This window comes from Callorhinchus milii, unplaced genomic scaffold, assembly GCF_018977255.1.
Source record: "Callorhinchus milii isolate IMCB2004 unplaced genomic scaffold, IMCB_Cmil_1.0 Scaffold20, whole genome shotgun sequence".
NCBI lineage: Eukaryota > Metazoa > Chordata > Chondrichthyes > Chimaeriformes > Callorhinchidae > Callorhinchus > Callorhinchus milii.
The window spans coordinates 12,012,787-12,035,747 of record NW_024704761.1 but is presented as its reverse complement, the minus strand read 5'-3'; the positions used below and the strand labels follow the sequence as shown (position 1 = coordinate 12,035,747).

Genomic DNA, 22,961 nt, shown 5'->3' with positions numbered 1-22,961 from the left:
CCAGGGCTGCAAATGGCTTATGCATCTGACATTTCATCTGAGCAACTGCTTAATATAACTTGATCCGTGTAAGAGTTGTATCTGGTATGTTTGTGCACGTGCGGCCTCAACCAAGTGTGAAGCCCGGCTCGAGGCTGCTGCAGCAGACTAAGCTCAGCTTCTGAGAGGCATTGCTCGTATAATGGCATGACTGAGCAGCAGCTCACTGTTACTATTGCTCCATACCAGCAGTTTTGCCCGTCGACATCCACACCCACAATCCCAGCAATGTGGTTTTAATTAAGAATCCAAGTAACTGTTTTACTCCCACTTTACCAAGTGCAGTGAGTGCCTGTGTCTGTGTCCCTGCCCACCACACAATGTACTGGAAGAAAACATGCTTTTATTTAATGGCAATTGGCCTAGTTTGGAATGTTTACATGATAAATGAATGTATAGACAGTCAACATGAATGATTAGGACAAGTGGAGGAAGCTCTGCACATTCACTCATAAATCCAGGGCTGAGCACACTGCTGGTAATTCACCACCTCCCCAGGCTTGAACCAAAGGTTAATCTCAGTCTGTGCACTTTGCACAGAGTCACTGCCATGGATTATGTTCCTGCAACAAAATCAGATTTCAGTTATACATTATCTATACTCCCCTGCTGTTCATTCCACAAGATCCTCTGCTGCACTTTAACATTCTACTCAGGACAGTCTGCAAAATGCTATTATGTACCTAAGGAGGAACCAGCACTCTTATGCGAAGCACTGAACAGATTTGATAGGGTAAAGCTATCTACACTGCCCCATCCTGCTATTCTGAGTGCCACCTCTCTGACATCCTTCCAATCAAGACCAGCCTTGGTTAGGTTCTCAATCTTTCCTCAATCTACTCCACATACCTGTATCCAATCAGCACCTACGTACTAATAGCTAAGACTTTGTGTAACACATACACAGTTCAGAATGGAACTCACCTGCCAACCTGAATACAATAGTCTCCACGAATAGTACCAGGCTTAGAGTCCGCAGGGTTGGTTTCTCCCAGCATAACTCGGCCAGTCTTCACTGCATCAAGGCCCTCCCAAACCTGTGATGGGAGAACACATTACATTATAGTAATACATTCCACCAGAACAAAATAATCCCCCTCAACAATATCATCCAAAGGCACTCCAGATGCAAAGCTTTGAACACATCTGGAATCCAAGTATAAGCTGCTCCAAACATCAACTGCCTGTTTCTCACCCCAGCCCTAGCATTCAACACCTCATTTCCTCTCCCCCTCCCAGCATTCAATACCTCACTTACCATTGCAACAAGAGGGCCTGAGCTCATGTACTTAACCAGACCATTGTAGAATGGCCTCTCCTTCAGACTGATGTAATGTTCTTTCAGCAACTGTTCTGAAGCCTGGGGAAAAAGGTTATAGATCAGCCTTTAAAGTAACTCAGGTTCATCATTGGGAGAATTTCAAACCCTACTTGATCAAACAGAAACAGTTTTATTTTATACTATATTGTCTGGAAGTTTCTCACCTGTGGTGCACCTGGGAGCATTGGATATCAACACACCCATTTCACACCACCAAGATCCTTACTTCATAAGCATGACAGGCATCAGACAACAGACGTAAAGCTGTCAATTTCCTGTTTCACCCTAGTCTGTAACCTATTAATCAATGTGGGCAGCGCATAAAACACAGATCAGTTCAGATTTAGTTACCAAATAAGACCAAAAAGGAAGCTCAACAGATGAAAGCATCAGGATGACTCTGCAAACTGCATGTACAGCTCCCAGCTGAGCTTGTGTGGGTGAGTGACAGACCTTCCTTCTATTCATTGCAGCAACCACTTCTGTACAACTGATTACCAACAGAGCAGCAACAGCAGGGACACCAGCTACCATCCAGGGAAAAAAAAATGGGATTCACTCCCATTCGTTGCACTCTCATTCCTTGGGCTGTTTACATCTACTCTGTACTTGCTCATCCATATTTCAGCCATCATTGGCCACTGCCCTCACTGCTGTAGCCAGACATTGCTTATTAAGATTAGCTGCCAAATGTGTCTACATATTGCAACTAAGACATAGATATAAAGTAGTAGTATGCACTGGAGAAAAGCTGTTACAGGAGGAGCCAGTAGGTCAAGACTATCCTGTGGAGTCCTGTAGCTCAGTGGTTAGAGCACTCGCTTTGCAAGGGAGAGACCTGAGTTCAATTCCAGGCAGAGGGCGAAACCTCGGGCAAGTTTCCTTACTCCACACAGAGCCTAATAATAATCCCTCCAAAACCAAAAACAATAATAAATTGGTCATTTTCAATCCACGACTGTTTGTGGGACATTGCTGTGTGCAATTGGCTGCCGCGTTCGCCCACAAAATATACAGTCAACTCACTTTAAAGTATATTCTGTGAAGCGCTTTGGGACGTCCTCCCGACGTGAAAAGCGCTATATCAAATGCAAGGATTATTATTATTATTGTTATTATCCACCCAGTTTCCAGCAAGATGACATATGCTACCTTACTTTTAAGATTTCAAAATCTTCATTTCAAATTAAGCTCTACAAGAAGCCTCAGACAAGAATACACGGATTATTCTGTAATCTGCAAGTAGCTGCTCAACACAAAGTACCAGTTGCTGTTCCTGGAAAGCTAGAACTCTCCCCGCAGCCAGGCTAAACTCCACCAATAAGCCGATTGTGGTTCTAAAGCATTTGAGCTCGTGTAAATAACCTTTTGATCGAATAAGAGTGCTTTCTCACTCAGTTACCAGGACTGGATCACCCCAGGGAATTAGGCACAGAAACAAAACTATACAAAATTACTTTTTTTGCAATTTAAATACAGGATAACACTATTGGAGCCTATTAGACAAAGCCCAGGTTTCATAAATTTAGTATTTATGTATAGAAATGTAGCACATTTTTCTATTTATTCTTGAGTCACTCTCTTCCAGTCTGCACTGATTCATTCCTCCCACTCCCTTCCCGTTACTCTCTATACGGCCTCCGCAGGAAGCACGCAAAGCAATAGGAAAAGAGCCGGAGGGATCAGGTAGTTCAGTTATATTATTACTGTCGTACAGTGAAATATATTATGCGTGAAGTTACATAATCACACACGTGTGTAATTGCAGTTCCCTGGGGTGTAAATAGGATAAGCATGCTCTTCACTGGATACACTCTTGCTCAAACATAGGCTGCCAGCAAATAGACATAATATTCATTTAATTCAGTCCCCAAAATCTTTACATATTTTCTTTGCACATCATTGTCACTTACTTTAAGAAACTTCATTGCGACGAGTTTAAATCCCTTTTGTTCAAAGCGTTTGATAATCTCCCCAACAAGCCCCCTCTGGACACCATCTGGCTTAATAGCGATGAAAGTTCTTTCCTTGTTTTCTGCCATGGTGTTGGGCTCGATCCTACGTACAACAGCATTAACACAGAAAATTACATCAACTGCACAAGAGGCAACTTTTAGCAAAATATGTCACCATATCCTCCCCTCTTGCACATCTCACACCCAGGGCCACCTGGAGGCAGTGTGTTCACTCGGCGCAGGAAGCAGATGGACCATATGGTGACCAACTGCAACCTCAGCGGATCCCTTCCTGCAACTCATCAGCTGGCGCCAGAATTTTACGATAATAATAATCCTTGCATTTGACACAGCGTCTTATCACGTTATCCAGACATCTCAAAGTTCTTCACAGGCTACACTGTGAAGTGTAGTGACTATGTTTTGTGGGTGAAACATCAAATTATACAGCACAGAAGGAGGCCATTCGGCCCATCGTGTCTGTGCCGGCTTTTTGAAGAGATTCCAAATCAACCTCACACCCCCACTCTCCCCATAGCCCTGATCAACCCCACTCCCCCGCTCTCTCCCCATAGCCCTGATCAACCCCACTCCCCCGCTCTCTCCCCATAGCCCTGATCAACCCCACTCCCCCGCTCTCTCCCCATAGCCCTGATCAACCCCACTCCCCCGCTCTCTCCCCATAGCCCTGATCAACCCCACTCCCCCGCTCTCTCACCCATAGCCCTGATCAACCCCACTCCCCCGCTCTCTCCCCATAGCCCTGATCAGCCCCACTCCCCCACTCTCTCCCCATAGCCCTGATCAACCCCACTCCCCCGCTCTCTCCCATAGCCCTGATCAACCCCACTCCCCCGCTCTCTCCCCATAGCCCTGATCAACCCCACTCCCCCGCTCTCTCTCCCCATAGCCCTGCAAACTTGTCCTCCCCAAATAGTGATCTACTCTCTTGAAAGTTGTTATGGAATCGGATTCCTCTGTCCTTTCAGGCAATGATTCCAGATCCCAACAACTCGCTGTGTAAACATTCCTTGGGCTGTTTTACAAGTAAACAAGTTACACGAACTGCGGGAATGTGAGTGGGTTTGGGAGTGAAGGGCAGAGAGAGCGCCGCAGCAGCTCCGCTCACCTGCAGTTTCCGGCCGGCGAGAGGCCGGCGGTTTCCGAGCTGCGTTTATAAGCGCGTGGTGGCGCTGCCCATTCCCGCCCGGGGGGGGGGGGGGAGCAGCTCCCGGCCACACAGAGACCGCGACCCCCAACTCCCGGCTTCGCTTCACTGTTTGCCTCCAGCTTCGGTTCCCATCCTCATCACCATCCCCGCCCACCCCACGCGGTAACCCCGTCCCACCCAACCACACACCCCGCCGCCTCCTCCCTCCCTGCCCGCAGAGTGGTCCAGTCCAGCTTCCGCTTCCCCCCCAGCCGCCCTGTGACCCGGAAGTGGATGGGGTCAGACTGAAGATGGCGGGAGCTGAGCGCCAGGCGCTGGGGGAGATGTCGGCCGCGGAGCACTGCCTGGAGCAGCTGGTGTTCGGCGGCGAGGATCAGTTCCTGCACAGACTGGGCGCCGGGCAGCAGGTCAGGCCCCGCGGCTCCGCTCCGGCCCCGTAGTAGCGCGGGGGCGGCTCTGCCCGGCCAGGGGCCCTGTTATAATAATAATAATAATCCTCGCATTTGATATAGCGCTTTTCACGTCGGGAGGACGTCCCAAAGCGCTTCACAGAATACACTGTAAAGTGAATTGACTGTATATTTGAGGGCGAACGCGGCGGCCAATTGCGCACAGCAATGTCCCACAAACAGTCGTAGATTGAAAATGACCAATTTATTATTGTTGTTGGTTTTGGAGGGATTATTATTAGGCTCTGTGAGGAGTAAGGAAACTTGCCCAAGGTTTTGCCCTCTGCCTGGAATTGAACTCAGGTCTCTCGCTTGCAAAGCGAGTGCTCTAACCACTGAGCTACAGGACTCCACACTCCCGGGCACCTCCCCCCCCCCCCGGGGACCCCCCCCCCCCGGGCACCTCCCCCCCCGGGGCCCCCCCCCCCCGGGCACCTCCCCCCCCCCCCCCGGGCACCTCCCCCCCCCCCGGGGACCCCCCCCCCGGGCACCTCCCCCCCCCGGGGACCCCCCCCCCGGGCACCTCCCCCCCCCCCCCGGGGACCTCCCCCCCCCCCGGGGACCTCCCCCCCCCGGGGACCTCCCCCCCCCCCCCCCCAGGCACCTCCCGCCCCGGGCACCTCTCCCCCCCGGGCACCTCTCACCCCCCCCGGCACCTCCCCCCCCCCCCCCCACCGGGCACCCCCCCCTATTCCTTCACCTTGGTCCATCTTCATCTCGAGCCTGAAGAGCTTCCTATTCAACCAGTGCCTACGGTGACCTCCCCCCCCTCCGGCTCGGAGTCGTGGTTCGTCACTATCGAGCGCTATGTAATCGCAAGTTGTTGTTGTTGTTGTAGGCTTTACTTTCAGACAGTGTGGTGGGAGCGATGGCCCGGAGTGCCTGACAGCTGTCAGATTTAATGATTTACAAGGATTTATTTTTGCTTTGAGAATGAAGCTGTTGTGATTCTACTTTTGTCTGTGTTACATTTTTTTAACCCTTCCCCTCGTTATCTTGGACAGCAGCGAGGTCTGAGTGGAGGTCTGTTGGATGATGATGATTCCAGTGCCTCCGAGGTGGAAAATGAGGCAAAGTCCAGTTTCCCTCCAGCCAAGAAGGCAGCATGGGTGGACGAAGAGGATGACACCGAGGAGCTGTGAGTGGGATCGCTTGGGGGGAGCAGATGTTTGGGTCTTTCTATTTTTGCTTAATGTTTGCAAACAAATATAAATGAACACTTCAAACAGTAACATTAAAAAAGTAGTGAAGATTGTGACTTGCATTTCTCTTATTTTTTTAATTCAACCAAAGACACTTTTGTATGCCGAGATACATCACAACACCAGAATAAAACACATATGAGCTTCTGTTATTTCCACCCTTACTTCCCTCAGTAACCTAGGATGCATCCTGTCCAGACTGGGTGACTTATCTCCCTTGAGCACCGACAACCTTTTTAGTGCCTCCTCTCAGTTTATTCTTATATTATCCAATTTCTCTACACTCTCCTCCGATACTGTGGCATTGGCTGCATCCTCTTCTTTTGTGAAGACAAATGCAAAGTACCCTCAATAGTGAGAGAGTACTTATCCTTTCTCAAAACTTCATTCGTGTTACATGCTTTTGCTTCGCAGGGTGAACATGAAGCATCGATTCCGGAAAGATTTACAGAAAAGCAACACAGAAAAGAACCTCAGCGTAGAGCAGCTTCAGCAGAGGCTTAAGGAGCAGTACGTATCAAATCACACAAAGTGGATGTCTGGCATAATGTAGCCAACATTAGGCAGGGTAATGTCAGCTTAGCCTAGTTGGTGCCACTTTTGCCTCTGGGTTGAAAGTTTCTGTGTTTAGACCCAGCGGCAGCATTTATTATGTAGGCTGACGCTGCAACACAGAGCTAGGAGAGGGTTGTTTTGTCAGGTGCTGTCCATTAGAGGGTAGAGTAACAATAACAACAAAATTACTAGTGCATTTCACGTCGGGAGGACATCCCGAGGCGCTGGACCATCAGAGTTTCGGACTCAAGCTGGGGGTTGGGATCGTGGTGGGCAGTGTGGGGGAAGGAGGGTGACCGAAGGCATGGTCGAAGAGCAGGGTCTTGAAACAGGTCTTAGCGGGGGCGAGGAAGAGGGACTGTGGGATGGAGATCCAGAGGGTGGGGCAGAGTGGCTGAAGGCCCTCCCAGCAATGGAATGGTGAGCGAGGTGGGGGACATAAAGCAGGGTGGAGCCTGTTGAGCGGAAGGAGCGAGCAGGATCGTAGGGGATTAGCAGGTCACAGAGGTGGTGGGGGGGGCAAGGCCATGGAGGGCTTTGAAGGTGAGGTCTGGGATCTTGAATTGTATCCTCTGTGTGATGGGAAGCCAGTGGAGTCGGGTGAAGATATGGGTGATAGGTGGAAGAGTACAGGCATGTTTCCTGGAGTATATGGCATGTTTCCTGGAGTAAGGGGTGAGGTGCTGGCAGGATCTAGAGAGTAGAGGTGGTTAATTCCAATGTATCCTCGTCTCCACTAGATTCCAGAAAGCGATGGGAGGAACGCCAGTGTGGGCGGAAATAGAGAAGAAGAGAAAAAGGAAAAAGGACCCACACAGCTCAGGAGACGGTAACTACTTACTGACTAGCATGTTCTTTCCTGCAAAGCCTAGACCATTACACACTAGTTATTTACTGCTGGAGTTACAACAGCAATGTATGTCACCCGGGGAGTAATGGATGCTGGGAGTGAGTAATCTAATCGTGGGTTCATTAACCGTAGATTCTCAGATCTTGGATTCTGAGCACTGACCCGTAGGCCAGTGCATCAATTACTCATTATATATCAAATGCATGGACTGTTATTATTATATTTTCTTTCATAATTAGAGAGTGAGGAGGAGGATGAATTGCTGCGGAGAACGGGGAATTTTGTATCTGCCTCAGAAGCTCTTCCTAAAGGGACTATACAGGTGAGGCAGCTCAAACAGCAGTAAGTGTCGCGGCCTGTGCTTTTAGAGCCTTGTGTACCTTGAATGTACCTTGTGATTGAGCCTCTGTCAGTGCCTTGTGAGTGAGGGGATGTTTAGGTCCCTAGTCAGTAGGGGTGGACAATGAGAATCATTTACATGCCATCGAGCCTTGGCCGGTGTTTGCTCCCACCATGGAGCCAGGTGCTCTCCTGCTCTCCATGATCCCAAGTCCTTGTTCTTTCCCGTTGCCATTCAAGCATTCCGGGAAGCTACCCCACGTAAAGGATGCTATATAAATGCATGAGGTCATCGTCGTTGTTTATCTTAAAATGTTTATCCAATTCTTTCTTAAATGGTCTGGTCTCGATCTTAACAGTGGCTTGTGACAAAGTGTTCCATGTTCTGCTAACCCTCTACGTGAGTGCGTTTCAACTTATTGCTCCAGGGACACTCCGGAGTTTATGTCCCTAGTACCAATTCACCAAGCAGTGGGAAGAATCTTTCAAGATTTGTTCTTTTGAATCTTCTGAATTTTAAAGACCCTTATTAAAGCTCCTCTTAATCTTCTCTGGCGTTTTCACCGGAGGCATCTAGTGTACCAACTTCATCGAATCATAGAATAATACAACACTGAAGGAGGCCATGCATTGTGCTTGTGCCGGCTCTTTGAAAAGAGATATCCAAATTAATCCCACTCCCTCACTCTCTCCCTGCAAACTTGTCCTCCCCAAATATCTATCTACTTCTCTCTTGAAAGTTGTTATTGAATCGGCTTCCACCAGCCTTTCAGGCAATTCATTCCAGATCCCAACAACTCGCTGTGTGAAACTTGTACAACTAGTTTATGTCAACTTGTTGACACCAAAGATACGAGCAGCTCGTGTCTCTGGTTGTTGCTGGTGATGTGTGAATGTCACGCGCACTGGCCTCTCATTGGTTGTGAACATGTTACTCAACAGGTGAAGAAGTGTTTAGATGCCAATCACGAGCGACCATCCAAGACCAGACTAACCACAGTCCAGTTTCATCCCTCAGCCCAAGTGGTGATGACTGCGGGGATGGACCAGACCATCTCACTATTCCAGGTACTCAGTGCTGTGTCTGTGTGCGTTTATGCCGGCCTGTGTACATGGTGTGTGCCGGCCCATGTTTGTGCGGTTGTGCCAGCCCGTGGACGTGGTGTGTGCTGGCCAGTGTATGTGCTGTGTGCCAGCCCGTGTATGTGGTGTGGGCAGCCACTGATCACATGTGCTTCTCCAGGTTGATGGAAAGACAAATCCGAAGATTCAGAGTATCTGCCTGCAGCACTTCCCTGTGTACAAAGCGCGTTTCACTGTGGACGGAGAGCAGATCGTAGCCACTGGTGTCCGCAACAAGATGTTTTACATGTACGACATGATGGCTGGAAAGATCCTTCCCGTCTGTGGAGTGCGAGGTGAGGACTTGAGTGTGTTGCTTTGGGAGGCATTGCTGACCTCTGTTCTGACTTGTGTGAAGCCAGTCTGTCTGGGAGGATCCAGTATTCCAGGGAACCAGTTATTAACCCTTTGCAAATGTCACAGTTTGCCTGTAAATGAGACTCTGATGAGTTGGTCCTGTAGGTGGTGTTTTGCACCAAAGAGCTTTGATTCCCACCTGAAGGGAATTGTAAAGGAGAGAGGCAGAAATATTTTTGCTTATCACTCATTTGGTTACTTTACTCTCTCTCCCACTGTCTCTCTGTTTCTCTCTCTGCTTGGTGACTCGGTGACTGAAGCAGCCTGAGGCAGTGCGCTAACCATTTGGCTCATAACCTCCGCTGTACTTGTGATGAACCTGTTTGTGCCTCTTCGGTTGGCAGGGTTGGAGGAACGACACATTAGGAAATTTGAAGTCTCTCCAGATGGCTCCTACCTGCTGCTCACGGGGGCTGAAGGTTACCTGCATCTGCTCTCCATGAAGGTACGTCACCAGACCACTTCCCTAATGGCGGGAGGGAACATATGAATAGGAGGAGACCATTGAGCCCCTCAAGCCTGTTCCTCCATTCTATAAGATCATGGCTGATCTGTACCTCAACTCCAATTACCCGCCCTTGCCCATATTGCTCGATACACTGAACTAACAAATAGCTATCCATATCAGTCTTGATAATGTAAATGGATCCAACATTTGGATCCAACATCCACAGCCTGTTGGGGAGAGAGTTCCAGATTTCCACGACACTTTGGGTGAAAAACTGCCTCCTGATTTCACTCCTAAATGGCCTAGCTCTAATTTTAAGATTTTAAGGGAACAACGCCCATCACTCCACAGAATATTACTGCATGTTAGGGAGCCCAGTGATGGGAATCACTGGAAGTTTGTGGAGTGAGATGTCCCAATCATACAATATTACAGCACAGAAGGAGGCCACTCGGCCCATCATGCCTGTGCCGGTTCTTTGAAAGAGCTATCCAATTAGTCGTACTCCTCCGCTCTTACTCCATAGCTCTGCAAATTCCTTTTTAAGTACCTATCCAATTCCTTTTTGAAAGCTTTGTCTGGCAAATGAACATATTAAATCTTACAATCCCTGAGGATCCGTGTCCAGTTAGCACATTGCTGAGCTGCCAGTGTAGCCAAGGTAAAGCCACAAGCTCGTTTTAGTCCAGAATGCATTTCATACAAGAGTGAATGATTTCCCTTAACTGATAGAAACTTCTCTTTCTGATTCCACCTCTTCCAGACTAAGGAATGGATAAACAGTATGAAAGTCAATGGCAAAGCCATTGCATCCACTTTCTCTCCAGACGGGAGTAAAATCTACACAAACTCCGGTAAGCGGATTTCTGGATTAATTGTGCTGAGAATGTGGGGACAGGCAGGGCATTTACAGCCAGACTCTGTCCGGTCCCCTTTAAACCTATATTACGTGCAATTCTTTGCATTTTTTTGTGCCTGGTGTCCACTTTGGGCCAGAATGTTGTGGATTCAAGTCTTACTTTAGGGCTTGAGCTCACATGCCAAGCTGACACTCCAGTGCAGTACTTGGGGAGCGCTGCCTTGTCTGAAGTTGCTGTCATTTGGATGAGATATTAATCCAAGGTCCATTTCCTCGGTCAGGTGGACGTTAAGAGATCCTGTGACATGATTGGGGATTAGTGCCTATAAAAACAGCCACTATACTTGACAGTAATAAACTGAGAAGCACTTTGAGGCATTAGAGTGTTACAGCACAGACCTGCAAGGATTGCTTCTTGTTTATGTAGAGACACTCTGAGCCCAGAGTCAGACTGAGTTTAAGCAGAGCACTGGAGCAGGCCTGTTTATACACCCCAGCAAGGCCTGTGACGGAGCTGTCCACAGGGACTATTCCAATTTAAAGACGTGTCGCTTCATGTTGTTCAATTTGCTGTGTGGAATTGCAATTGATGCACTGTTGTTTAAATAAAATACACAGTGATTTGACTTCAAGATTGCTGTGTGTACAAACACCTTGCTTCCATGTTTCCTTAATTGTAGTTCACAGAATAATCAATTTCTGACAACTCGGGACAAGTGCTTGGAACATAAGTGCTCAGGTTCATTTCACACCCCAAGAGCTAAGCAAATTGTTTTTTTGTTTACTGTTAAATTCCGGTGATGTTTGTGGCTTGACAATGAGGAGCTTCTCGTCTCCTTTAGGCAAAGCACTGTTTTTATAATATCCACTGTCTTTATTGTGCAATAGCTGTGGCACACGAACATAAGGACATAAGAATTTGCTGGCGAAAGAAGATCACGATCCATCTAGTTCACATTCCACCTCCTGGCAGTCACTTGCACATGTCATGTCCCAAACTATATAATAAATGGCATGATGGGAAGAATGGGCTGCTCTATGTGGCTGTAGGTCACAACCAGCAGGGATCTTCCTGAATGATTGTCCCACCAAACTGGGCCTGATATTTGTAAGACATTTAATGGTGATTTGCAGAAGCTGTGGGTTGGGGGGAGGAGGGGAGGAGCGCTGACTGGGGTTTTGGGATCTGCCGTTATCCACTCTTGAGTGTTAAAGTTCAACACTTTGATGTTGAACAGAGATTACAACATGGCGCCCTGATTCCTGATCACTATTGACTGTTGCATCTGCCAACCCTGGCTCCTGGAGTAGAAACTGAGGTGGAAGGTTGGCCGATGCTGTCTAACTCCGATGTTTGCTGTTGCTGGTATCTGCAGATGGAGGCGATGTGTATGTTTGGGATGTGAGGAGCAGGAGGTGTCTCAATCGGTTTGTCGATGATGGCTCTCTGCATGGAACGAGCATCGCCATGTCATGCAACAGCCAGTACCTGGCCTGCGGGTGGGTGACTGGTCTCTGGCTGTGGGAGGGCGAGGGCTGTGTCTGGGAGGGCGGGGCTGTGTCTGGGAGGGCGGGGCTGTGTCTGGGAGGTGGATAAATACTTGAGTAAACATACTAATGGAGGAAGCAGGGATTTGGGATCAGAATCGAGGCTCCAGGAAAGTTGGGGAAAGCCTCCTTGACTGTAAACTCCCTGTGGTTCTCGGCTACTCGGGTGAGGCCTTGTTCCCTTTTTAATCTGTGAGTAAAATGTATAGGTTAGCACACTTGCCTTGATTCCTGGGCTGAGGCGAAACCTTAGATAAGTTTCCTTACTCCACACGCCTCTGTTTACCCAGCAGTAGGAACTTACAGTAAGTCGATTGGGGGATCACTATCGGGGGCAGTAATCCCATCAACAAAAAAAAATTTGAATAATAATTTGGTTACTCAATCCACAGCTGTTTGTGGGACACTGCTGTGCGCAATTGGCTGCCGCATTTTGCCCACAAATACACAGTTAATTCACTTTACAGTCTATCCTGTGAAGCGCTTTGAGACGTCTCGAAGACGTGATAAGTCGCTGTATCAAATGCAAGGAATATTATTGTTATCATTGCTGTTTGGTTAGTTTTGCTTGTCAGTGATGAGAAGGTTAAAGAATTGCTGTGCGCTGTGTGTGTGGCTCTCACAGGTCCAGCTCCGGGGTGGTCAATATTTATTCCCAGAATTCCTGTCTGCAAGAGAAGAACCCCAAACCCCTGAAGGCCGTCATGAATCTGGTCACTGCGGTCACCGCGCTGGCCTTCAACCCCAACACCGAGATCCTGGCTATTGCTTCTCACGCAGCAGACGAGGCCGTGCGGCTGGTAAGTGTGTGGTACCCCAGCCTGTTCTCCCAACAGTCACGACATGTATAGTTAATCCTGGGAGCAGCTTTATGTACCAGGTTATGTTGAACCTTTTACAAACCGCTGGTTAGGCCTCAGCTGGAGAATTGTGTGTAATTCTGGGCATCGCACTTGAAGAAGGATATCAAGGCCTTGGAGAGGGCGCTGATGAGATTTACCAGGATGGTACCAGGGATGATGGACTTCAGTTTTGTGGAGAGACTGGAGAAACTGGGCTTGTTCTTAGAGCAGAGAAGATTGAAGGGAGATTTAATCGAGGTGTTCACAATTATGAGTAGATAGGGAAGAAACTGTTTCCTCTGGCGGGGGGGGGGGGGGCGATAACCAGAGGCCACAAATTTAAGATAATTGGAAAAAGAACCAGAGGAGAAAAATGTTTACCTAGAGGGTTGTTACTGTCTGGAATGCACTGCTTGAAAGGCTGGTGGAAACAGATATGATAATAGCTTTCAAAAGGAAATTGGATAGTTACTTAAAAAGGAAACATTTGCAGGGCTATGGGATAGTGTGACTGATTGGGTAGCTTTTTCAAAGAGCTGGTACAGGCATGGTGGGCCGAATGGCCTCCTTCTGTGCTGTAAGAGTCTGAGCTCTGTGACAGTCTCCTGGAGTGTAGCTAATGTAAGATTGTTATCAGTACCTGTGCTGGTTGCCTTTAAACAGTGTGATTTTCTCGCAGGTTCACATTCCCTCCTTTAACGTGTTCTCAAACTTCCCCAACTTGAGACGGAAACACATCCACATGACTCAGTCGCTGGATTTCTCTCCTCGTGGTGGCTTCTTCTCTGTAGCAAACAACAAAGGCCGAGCTGTGCTGTACAGGTGTGTGATGTAGGAGAGCAGTGCCCCCAGTGTACAGCTGCTGTGACGTGAGAATTAAAACCAGTTTATGAATGTATTTCATTTGCCACTGGGCATTGCTCTTCCAAGTGGTTCCCTGTCAGGAAGTCCTATAGCGTAGAGGTTGGCGGACTTGCCTGGATTCCCGGGCAGAGCAAAATCTTAGGCAAGTTTACTCCACTCGCCTCTGTTTACCCAGCAGTTGAATCCAGTTGTTAGTCGATTGGCGGATCGCTTTCCTGGGGTAATAACCCCTTCAAAAAAAACTCAAAAGTGTGATCACTCAATCCATGACTGTGTGTGGGACCCTGCTGTGCGCAATTGGCTGCTGCGTTTCTTCTACAAAATATACAGTCACTCCACTTTACTGTATATCGTGTGAAGCACTTTGAGAAGTCTCAACGATTTGTTAAGGCGCTGTATCAAATGCAAGGATCATTATTGTTATTATTGTTCTAATGATATCTCTTCTCCTAGACTGAACCACTATAAGGACTTCTGAGCCACGTGTCGGTGAGTTCTGTTTGTTTACGTTGCTGAGAGTGTGAGTTTGCTGGGGGCGCGGAGTTAGGCACTCACTGTGCACGAGAGTCTGGCCGCCCGCAGCTGTAACATGGGAAATGCTGTCAGACTCACAGGAAGTAAAGCAGCTTGAGGAGCTGATGGCAATGGAGCTGTTGCTTCTCAGGAATAGCGTTAACGTGCAGTGCTTTTTATTTGCAGACACAGGTGGAGCGAGTGGACGTTTTACCTTCAGAAGTGACTGGATAAATGAAACCTTCCAGGGCATCGCCTCAGCAATTAGCAAGACTTTGCTTTATTGAAGTTTACAATATCTTTTTTGCTTTCCTCCGCTTGATGTTCAGTTCATTAAAAGCTTTGTAAACGTGCACCTTTCCTGTGTGGCCACTCCTAACACCACGAGCCCTGTGTAAAGGCAGATATACGCAGTGTAACTGTCACTGAGCCCTGTGTAAGGGCAGATACACACTCAGAACACCTGTTAATCTTCATATGCACATATCTGAATAACTCTTAAGATATTCTGGGGATTTTATTAATGTCAAACATTTAAAACTGACAATCAAAGTGTGATATATTAAAAGTTTATAATTTATACAAAATAGTAAATTACACTGAGTGTAATTAAATCTATAATTAATTCAGGCCTCGTGCTGATAATACAATTAGTGACATTGCAATGTCATTTGGAAAAGGAGCTGATTTTGAAATGGCGGCAGGTGGCAGCAGCCTGTGAGAGAGTGTGGAGCTCAGCTCAGCTGATTGTAACAGGAACAGAAATGCAAACCCTCTCTTCCTGGAATGCACTCATTGTATCGACCGTGAAACCACAGCACGCCTCCGTCATCCTACTTTATGCTTTGATTCCCAAGACAAGTCTTGGTTTGATGCTTTCACTCGACTGTGTGCCGTTTGAGTTGTGTTAGTGTGTTCTAGAGTAAGCTGCTGTGTACATAATAGCAGTGTGTGGGTGCTGTGTGCCTGCACACATGAGCTGTAGTCACACCTGGGATACGTTCCACGTGTGAAGTGTGAGCTGGGCTTGCACAGATGTTGAGTTGGAGCAGCGGGATCTGGAGACTCGATGGGGCTTTCTCCCTGCAGCAGCGGGGGAGTGGGATTGATTTGGGAACCTCCTCAAAGAGCCGGCACAGACACAATGGGCCGAATGGCCTCCTTATGATTTACAGAATATACTGCAAAGTGAATGTATATTTTGTGGGCAAAGCGGGGCAGCCAATTGCACACAGCAGCATCTACATGGATTGAGAGCGATTTATTGTTTTTTTTCAAGGGTTTATCATCGGGCCTTTGGAGCAAAGAAACTTGTCCTTTGTCCTGGCGGGAATTGCTCATTCTCTCTCAGCCTCTCACACTGAGCTTTGCTCGCTCTCAGCCTCACTCACTCACTCTCAGCCTCGTTCACTCTCAGCCTCTCACACTGAGCTTGGCTCACTCTCAGCCTCGCTCGCTCTCAGCCTCTCACACTCTCAGCCTCGCTCGCTCTCAGCCTCTCACACTGAGCTTTGCTCACTCTCAGCCTCGCTCACTCACTCTCAGCCTCGTTCACTCTCAGCCTCTCACACTGAGCTTGGCTCACTCTCAGCCTCGCTCACTCACTCTCAGCCTCGTTCACTCTCAGCCTCTCACACTGAGCTTGGCTCACTCTCAGCCTCGCTCGCTCTCAGCCTCACTCACTCACTCTCAGCCTCGTTCACTCTCAGCCTCTCACCCTGAGCTTTGCTCACTCTCAGCCTCGCTCGCTCTCAGCCTCGCCTTTCTCTTTCCCATCTAACTTTCACAGCAACAACTTGCAATTACACAGTGTCCCTTACGCAGGATAGCGTCTGAGAACGCTTGACAATGGCGGAGCAAGATGCTGGAGAGGGGGGAGGTGACCGATGAACGAAGAGGAAGTACAACCACAAGCTTGAACAGGGTCAAGTCATGTTACAAAGACATCAGATTAAATGCCGTTCACAACGATGTATTTCTACCACCTCACTGCTCCAAGCTCTTTCCTCCCCCGATTAATGATGGAATCTCCTCATCAGTTGCTAATAGTTTATTTATGAGGTATTCATCAATTTATAATCAAAAGATAGCTCACTGATTAAAGGTTAATGTTTAAAGCTGGATGTGCTGATGTCTTGAGCGTGTGTGTGTAGGAAGGTGTGTGAGCAGATGTGTGTGTGTGTTGGGAAGAGAGGTTGGATTTAACATCTATAACACTTTTATCCATATAACTGACGCTGTGCTGCAAAGTAACTTTCTGTAAAATCCTTTTGAGATGTTTCAGTTTCAATGTGAAACACTTTATATTAAATACAAAATTATAGAGAAGTTTCAGTCGCCCCCGACTGCTGCTCAGGGAAAGGTCAAACTGGGGGAATTAAAGTGATTAAAGCAACGTGTGAGTGTAGAGAGGGAGGGGGGTGTGAGGGAGGGTGAGGGGTGTGTTGGGGGAGTGCGAGGGTGGGGGATGTGAGGGGTGTGTTGGGGGAGTGCGAGGGTGGGGGATGTGAGGGGGGAGTGTAATGAGGGGTTAGTGTGAGGAGGGGAGTGGGCTGAGTGTGGGGTGGTGGCGTGTGGGGTGGGTGGGTGTGGGGGCGCGCGGAGTGTGGGGGGGTGGTGGGGAGATCCTCTGTCTTGAGATCCTGGGAAGAATAAGTTACACAGTGAGGATCTGGGGATAAGGATTCAGTTGTTTAGGATTAAAACAAAGTGATTGAATGACAGGATGGGATTGAGCCGAGGAAAGGGCTGTGTGTAGGTCGGGTGAAGCTCACAGCAAACTTGTACATCACTTGGCAACGAGTGACTTTCTGACTAAACCTCTCGCGAATATCCCAGGGCACTCACTGATGACCACAGCCCGGCCACACATCGGCAGGACCTGGAAGCACAGAGAAGTCACTTGGGGCAGGGAATCCTCCCTCTCGGCTCCTGTTAATCCTGCAGCCAAAGCCCTAATGGGAGGGGTGGTCCCAGCTGGACAAGCAGCCAGAAAGCTTGCCAGACAGTGCCATCAATGGTAAGCTGTGTGGTTTTAGCTGGTTAACAAATGCAAGGATTATTATTATACTGCTGGGTGTTGCTGGAGTCCTATCACATCGGAAGGACCCCTCAAAGCGCTTCACAGAAATTACCATGAAATGGAGTGACTGTATTTGTAGGTAGATACGACGGGCCAATTGCTCACAATAATGTCTCATAACTGTTAATCTATGAAATAAATGATTAATTTTATATTTTGGGGGATTGTCAGCCAGGACCCTGGGAAAGAGAGAGAGAGAGAAAACAGGATCTTCAACATCCACCTGAACAGGCAGACAGGACCTCGGTTTAATGTCTCATCTGAAGGACGGCACCTCCCACAATACAGCACATCCCCCAACGCTGCCCTGCAGGATCAGCTTAGACTGTGATTCCATGTCCCGAGTGTGGTTGGTGTGAGACGCTGGTCTCAGGATCCTCGTTTCTTCATGTTGTATTTACGGACAGATTTACTCAATGTTCTGCTGCTCTGTCTCTTCGACCTTGAGTCTGAGACTCTGGGGGAGACAGGTACGTGAACAGCTCCTGGTTTCAGGATCCAGAGATTAGATCCAGTCTCTCTCTTTCTCTCTCTGTGTGTGAAATAACCATACAACCAATGGTTTCTCGAAGCGCTCTGAGATGCCTTCCGGTATGGAGGGTGCTATATAAATCCAAGTTGTTGTTGTTGAAACACAGCTGAGATCCTCCCAGCACATTAAAGAGAATAATCCTCGCTTCTCCGGCCTCTCCTGATAACTGAAGGCCCTCATTCCTGGTACCTTCCTGGTCAATCTCCAATGCCTTGATATCCTTCATAAAGTGTGGGGCCCAGAACTGAACACAGTCTCTCGCTGAGGTCTAACCAGTGTTTTATATAAAGGTTCATCATAACTTCATCATAACTTCATCATAACAAGCGCTTTGGGACGTCCTCCCGACGTGAAAAGCGCTATATCAAATGCAAGGATTATTATTATTATTAACTTCCTGACTTGTGTATTCTATGCCCTATTTATAAAGCCCAGTGTCCCATATGCTTTTTTATCAGCTCTATCTGCCTGTCCGGCCACCTTCAAACATTTACTATATGACCCCCAGGTCTCTCTGTCCCTTCACCCCCTGTAAGATTGTCCCATCAGCGTATATTGCCTCTCCTCATTCTTCCTCTCAAAATGCATCACTTTGTATTGCTCCACATTAAACTTCATCTGCCTCCATTCCCCCCTCTCTCCCCCCCAACCCCACCTGTACTGCATATGGATCGCAAAGGGGTGATGGGGGTGATGGGGGGGGGGGGGGGGAGTGCGGAGGTGGGAACAACCCTCAATCCATTATTTCCTCCCCTTGTCTCTGTCTTTCTCTCTTTTTGGCTCATTTCCACTACAAGTTTAATTGATGTTGCTTCTCATCAATAAAACGTGGCTTATTGTTGCCAAGGATACAGAACATCTTGGAATACCTTCTAACAGACTTTTTGTATCTCTCCCTCCCCCAATCACTCTCTCTCTCTCTCTCTCTCGGTTTTAGCCTCAGACTGTCTGCCGCTTGGCTGGCTTGCAGGACACTGTTATATCCAATGGTTTATTGGCCAAATGTAAGCCCTGTGGGTGGATGGGCTCCTGAGGAAAGCTTCTTAGAGCTGAGCTGTCAGTCAGTCAGTCAAACCTGCAGCGTTTTCAACTCCAATATCAAACACAACATCGTCAATGGAAATTAACCAGTGGCTTCCAGAACATTCCATCTATTCAACTGTCCCAGAGGACCCTGGTTTCTGCATTATTCACCACATAGATTCTCTTCTCTCACATTCTCCCTATCTCGTGTGCCTCCGCATGTGTGTGTCTCACTCTGTGTCTCTCTGTGTCTGTGTGGATTTCTCTCTGTGTGCATCTCGCTCTGTCGCTCTATGTCTTCCTTTGTCGCTTTCTGTGTCTCTCTCTCTGTGCTCTCTATGTCTGTATATGTCTCTCTCTATGTCTGTGTGTGTGTCTCTTTCTCTGTGTCTCTCAATTGACACCGACCTGAGCCTTATCTCAAAGTCAAACAGTCAGCCTGGGCCCGTGTCAATGGAGAGAATCAAGGGACTGACATTGTCTGGACCACACTGCCCCCCCCTCCACACTGTCCCCCCCACTCTGCACCCCAAAAATTGTCCCCCACACACAGCTCCACCACACTGGCTATCCAGACTTCCCCCCACCCCACTGTTCCCCGATGCATTGACCCACACACTGCCCCCCCCACACTGACACCCACACACTGACCCCCCCCCCGCTGACTTCCACACACTGCCCCCCCACACTGACACCAACACTGACCCCCCCCCCCGCTGACTTCCACACACTGCCCCCCCACACTGATACCCACACACTGACCCCCCCCCACACTGACTTCCACACACTGCCCCCCCACACTGACTTCCACACACTGACCCCCACACACTGCCCCCCCCATGCACTGCTCCCCCCACATTGACCCCCCTCCCCCCCACCAACACACACTGACCATCTCTGTCCCCAGTGACTTGGCTGTGGGTTTGCTGTGTTTGCTGTGGAGAGGTTGAGGATGATATGATGGCGATCTTTAAGATTCTGAAGGGACAAGATAACGTAGACGATGATACGCAGTTTTATCTTATACTGAACAGTAGGACCAGAGGACACGGCCTGCAATTGAAGAGGGTAAATTCAGAACAAATCTGCGGAAACACTACTTCAGTAAGAGAGTACTGAAGACAGACGGTGGCAGCAGAAAATGTGATTTGTTTCAAGAACAAATTAGATGGATTTCTGCTAGAAAATAATACCTGGAGATACCGTGTATAGTTTGGGACACAACATGTCAACGACTGTCAGGACAGTGGAAGGCGAACGAGATGGACCTTGGTCTTCTTTCAACAGCAAATTCTTATCTTCTTATGTTATGTTTCTGTCTAACTGGCCACGCAGCAGAGTGGGGGAATGGGAAGGTAATTAGTTTGGCAGCTAATATCGCAGAGAACAAGGCTGAAGCTGTTAGAATTCAGGTCAGCAACTAGTCTGGCACACAGTCCAGGACTCGTACTTGAGAGAGAGAGAGCCTGTGGGGGAGAGCGCGGGGGTTGGAAGAGAAAGAGCAGGGGGAGAGAGACCACAGGGATGGAGAGAGAGAGAAAGAGAGTACAGTGGGGAGAGAACTCAGGGAAAGAGGGGGAAAGTGAGGGGAAGCAGAGAGAACACAGAGAAGGCGAGAGAGAAAGAGAGAGAGAGAGGGAGGGGGGCAGCGAGAGAGAGAGAGAGCACGTAGGGAGAGAGAGAGAGAGAGTGTTTGTGGGGAGAGAGAGAGAGAGTTGGAGACTGAAGGAGGTAATTCCAGGCACAGAGGAGCTGGTGTCACTAAATAAGCCCCTAAATAAGCTCAGCCACTGAATAATTTAGGTTCTGTCCGGGAAGAGATTTCACCATTTATGCAAGAAATTCAGCCTCACTGGCTCGTGGTGTTACAACTGATCTGCCATGTGTAAAAGAGACTTAATCATAAAAGTGATGAATTGTTAGCAGGAGACGGAGAATGTTCCTACCAGACAGCCTGAGGGCATTTCAACTATTCAGAGAGGAAGATGTTCACAACTCGCTTATTAACTATTTAAAGCGCAAACGTTACTTTCCCTTTAATTTTTTGATTTTTTATGATCATCAACATGAGGGACATCAGCACTGAGAAAGAAACACCTCATCTCTTACACCTGTCTGAATCAAACACTCCCAAGTCAATGACAGCACGTGTTAGAGACACAGTAAAGCTCCCTCTGCACTGTGCGTCCACACTCCCAGGTCAGGGTTAGAGACACAGTAACGCTCCTCTACACTGTGCGTCCACACTCCCAGGTCAGGGTTAGAGACACAGTAAAGCTCCTCTACACTGTGCGTCCACACTCCCAGGTCAGGGTTAGAGACACAGTAAAGCTCCTCTACACTGTGGGTCGCCTGCTAGTAGTTGACAGGAAACGCATTGCTGTGATTGGAGGCAACACAGAACAATTCCTGTCTTTAATAACAATCAGACATGTGGCCCTGGCAGTGACATCCTGTTGTGCAGTTTATTGTAAAGAAACAATTCAGGAGAGTTTTAGTGGGAATTCCACACCAACATCCTGGCCGTCCCCAGAGTGGAAATGATCTCAGCCACCGAGCGGATCAGATTAATGTCAGGCTATAACAGGCTGTTACTGTACACACAGCCCATCACGTCCCCGAGCCGGACAAGCGGGACTGAAGGCATCGCTCAGAGGTTACAGATACAAGTGCGTGTGCATCTCTACGTGCATGCGTATATATTATGCGTGTATGTATGCATGTGTATGTGTGTACATGACAGGGTGATGGTGAAGGGGAACAAGACTTGAAGACATGTTTGAAGAGGCATGTTTCAGAAGAGCGCGAGACAGAGAGAGAGAATGTGAATGAGAGAGAGAGCGAAATTGAGAGACAGTGAGTCAGAGTGAGAGATTGACGGTGAGTGTGTGTGTGAGAAAGTGATGATGAGAGTGTGTGTGAGAGTGATGGTGAGAGAGTGATGGTGAGTGTGTGTGAGAGAGAGTGATAGTGAGAGAGTGATGGTGAGAGTGTGTGTGAGAGAGTGATAGTGAGAGAGTGATGGTGAGAGTGTGTGTGAGAAAGTGATGGTGAGAGTGTGTGCGAGAGAGTGATAGTGAGAGAGTGATAGTGAGGGTGTGTGAGAGAGTGATAGTGAGAGAGTGATAGTGAGTGTGTGTGAGAGAGCGATAGTGAGAGAGTGATAGTGAGTGTGTGTGAGAGTGATAGTGAGAGAGTGATGGTGAGTGTGTGTGAGAGAGTGATAGTGAGAGAGTGATGGTGAGTGTGTGTGAGAGAGTGATAGTGAGAGAGTGATGGTGAGTGTGTGTGTGAGAGACAAATGAGATTATTGTTCAATGAGATTATTGTTCACTACACTACACACCGGGTACCACACAATGCCCACGATTTAATAATAATAATAATCCTTGCATTTGATATAGCGCTTTTCACGTCGGGAGGACGTCCCAAAGCGCTTCACAGAACACACTGTAAAGTGCATTGACTGTATATTTGTGGGCGAATGCGGCAGCCAATGGCGCACAGCAATGTCCCACAAACAGTCGTAGATTGAAAATGACCAATTTATTATTGTTGTTGGTTTTGGAGGGATTATTATTAGGCTCTGTGTGGAGTAAGGAAACTTGCCCGAGGTTTGGCCCTGACCCCCCGGGGATTGAACTCAGGTCTCTCACTTGCAAAGGAGTGCTCTAACCACTGAGCTATAGGACTCCAGATTTAGTCTATTTATTAACCTAAAAAAGGGAATTAAATGACTCGGAGGCTGTATAAATAATCGATCTGTTCCTGTGCTCAGCACCAGCGAGAGCAGACCCAGGCACATGGCTGTGAGTGTTGGCATCTCCAACCCATTACACCCCCATTCCTCTCCTCCCCTCCCATCCCCACCTCCTCTTTCCACTCCCCTC

The 22,961-nt window shown here is 48.2% G+C and overlaps 2 protein-coding genes across 3 annotated transcripts; one reads left to right on the top strand and one right to left on the bottom strand.

Annotated features, from left to right (window-relative positions):
• Positions 1-366: 366 nt before the first annotated feature.
• LOC103188966 (nucleoside diphosphate kinase-like) lies at positions 367-4,467 on the bottom strand. The gene is made up of 5 exons (NM_001292954.1): positions 4,445-4,467; positions 3,274-3,418; positions 1,298-1,399; positions 964-1,076; positions 367-602 (listed from the first exon to the last, which is right to left on the bottom strand). Exons 2-5 carry the CDS (start codon positions 3,400-3,402, stop codon positions 485-487), a joined length of 462 nt encoding a protein of 153 aa, NP_001279883.1. The 5' UTR covers positions 3,403-3,418; positions 4,445-4,467; the 3' UTR covers positions 367-484.
• Positions 4,468-4,745: 278 nt separating this feature from the next.
• utp18 (UTP18 small subunit processome component) lies at positions 4,746-14,787 on the top strand. 2 transcript variants are annotated; one of them, XM_007909168.2, is made up of 14 exons: positions 4,746-4,893; positions 5,943-6,073; positions 6,552-6,647; positions 7,433-7,521; positions 7,782-7,864; positions 8,824-8,949; positions 9,125-9,299; positions 9,705-9,805; positions 10,572-10,662; positions 12,044-12,167; positions 12,841-13,015; positions 13,737-13,879; positions 14,375-14,410; positions 14,621-14,787. In XM_007909168.2, exons 1-13 carry the CDS (start codon positions 4,777-4,779, stop codon positions 14,397-14,399), a joined length of 1,476 nt encoding a protein of 491 aa, XP_007907359.2. In that variant the 5' UTR covers positions 4,746-4,776; the 3' UTR covers positions 14,400-14,410; positions 14,621-14,787. The 2 variants fall into 2 exon arrangements, with proteins under 2 accessions (XP_007907359.2, XP_007907358.2); XM_007909167.2 differs by having other exon boundaries at positions 5,940-6,073.
• Positions 14,788-22,961: the final 8,174 nt, after the last annotated feature.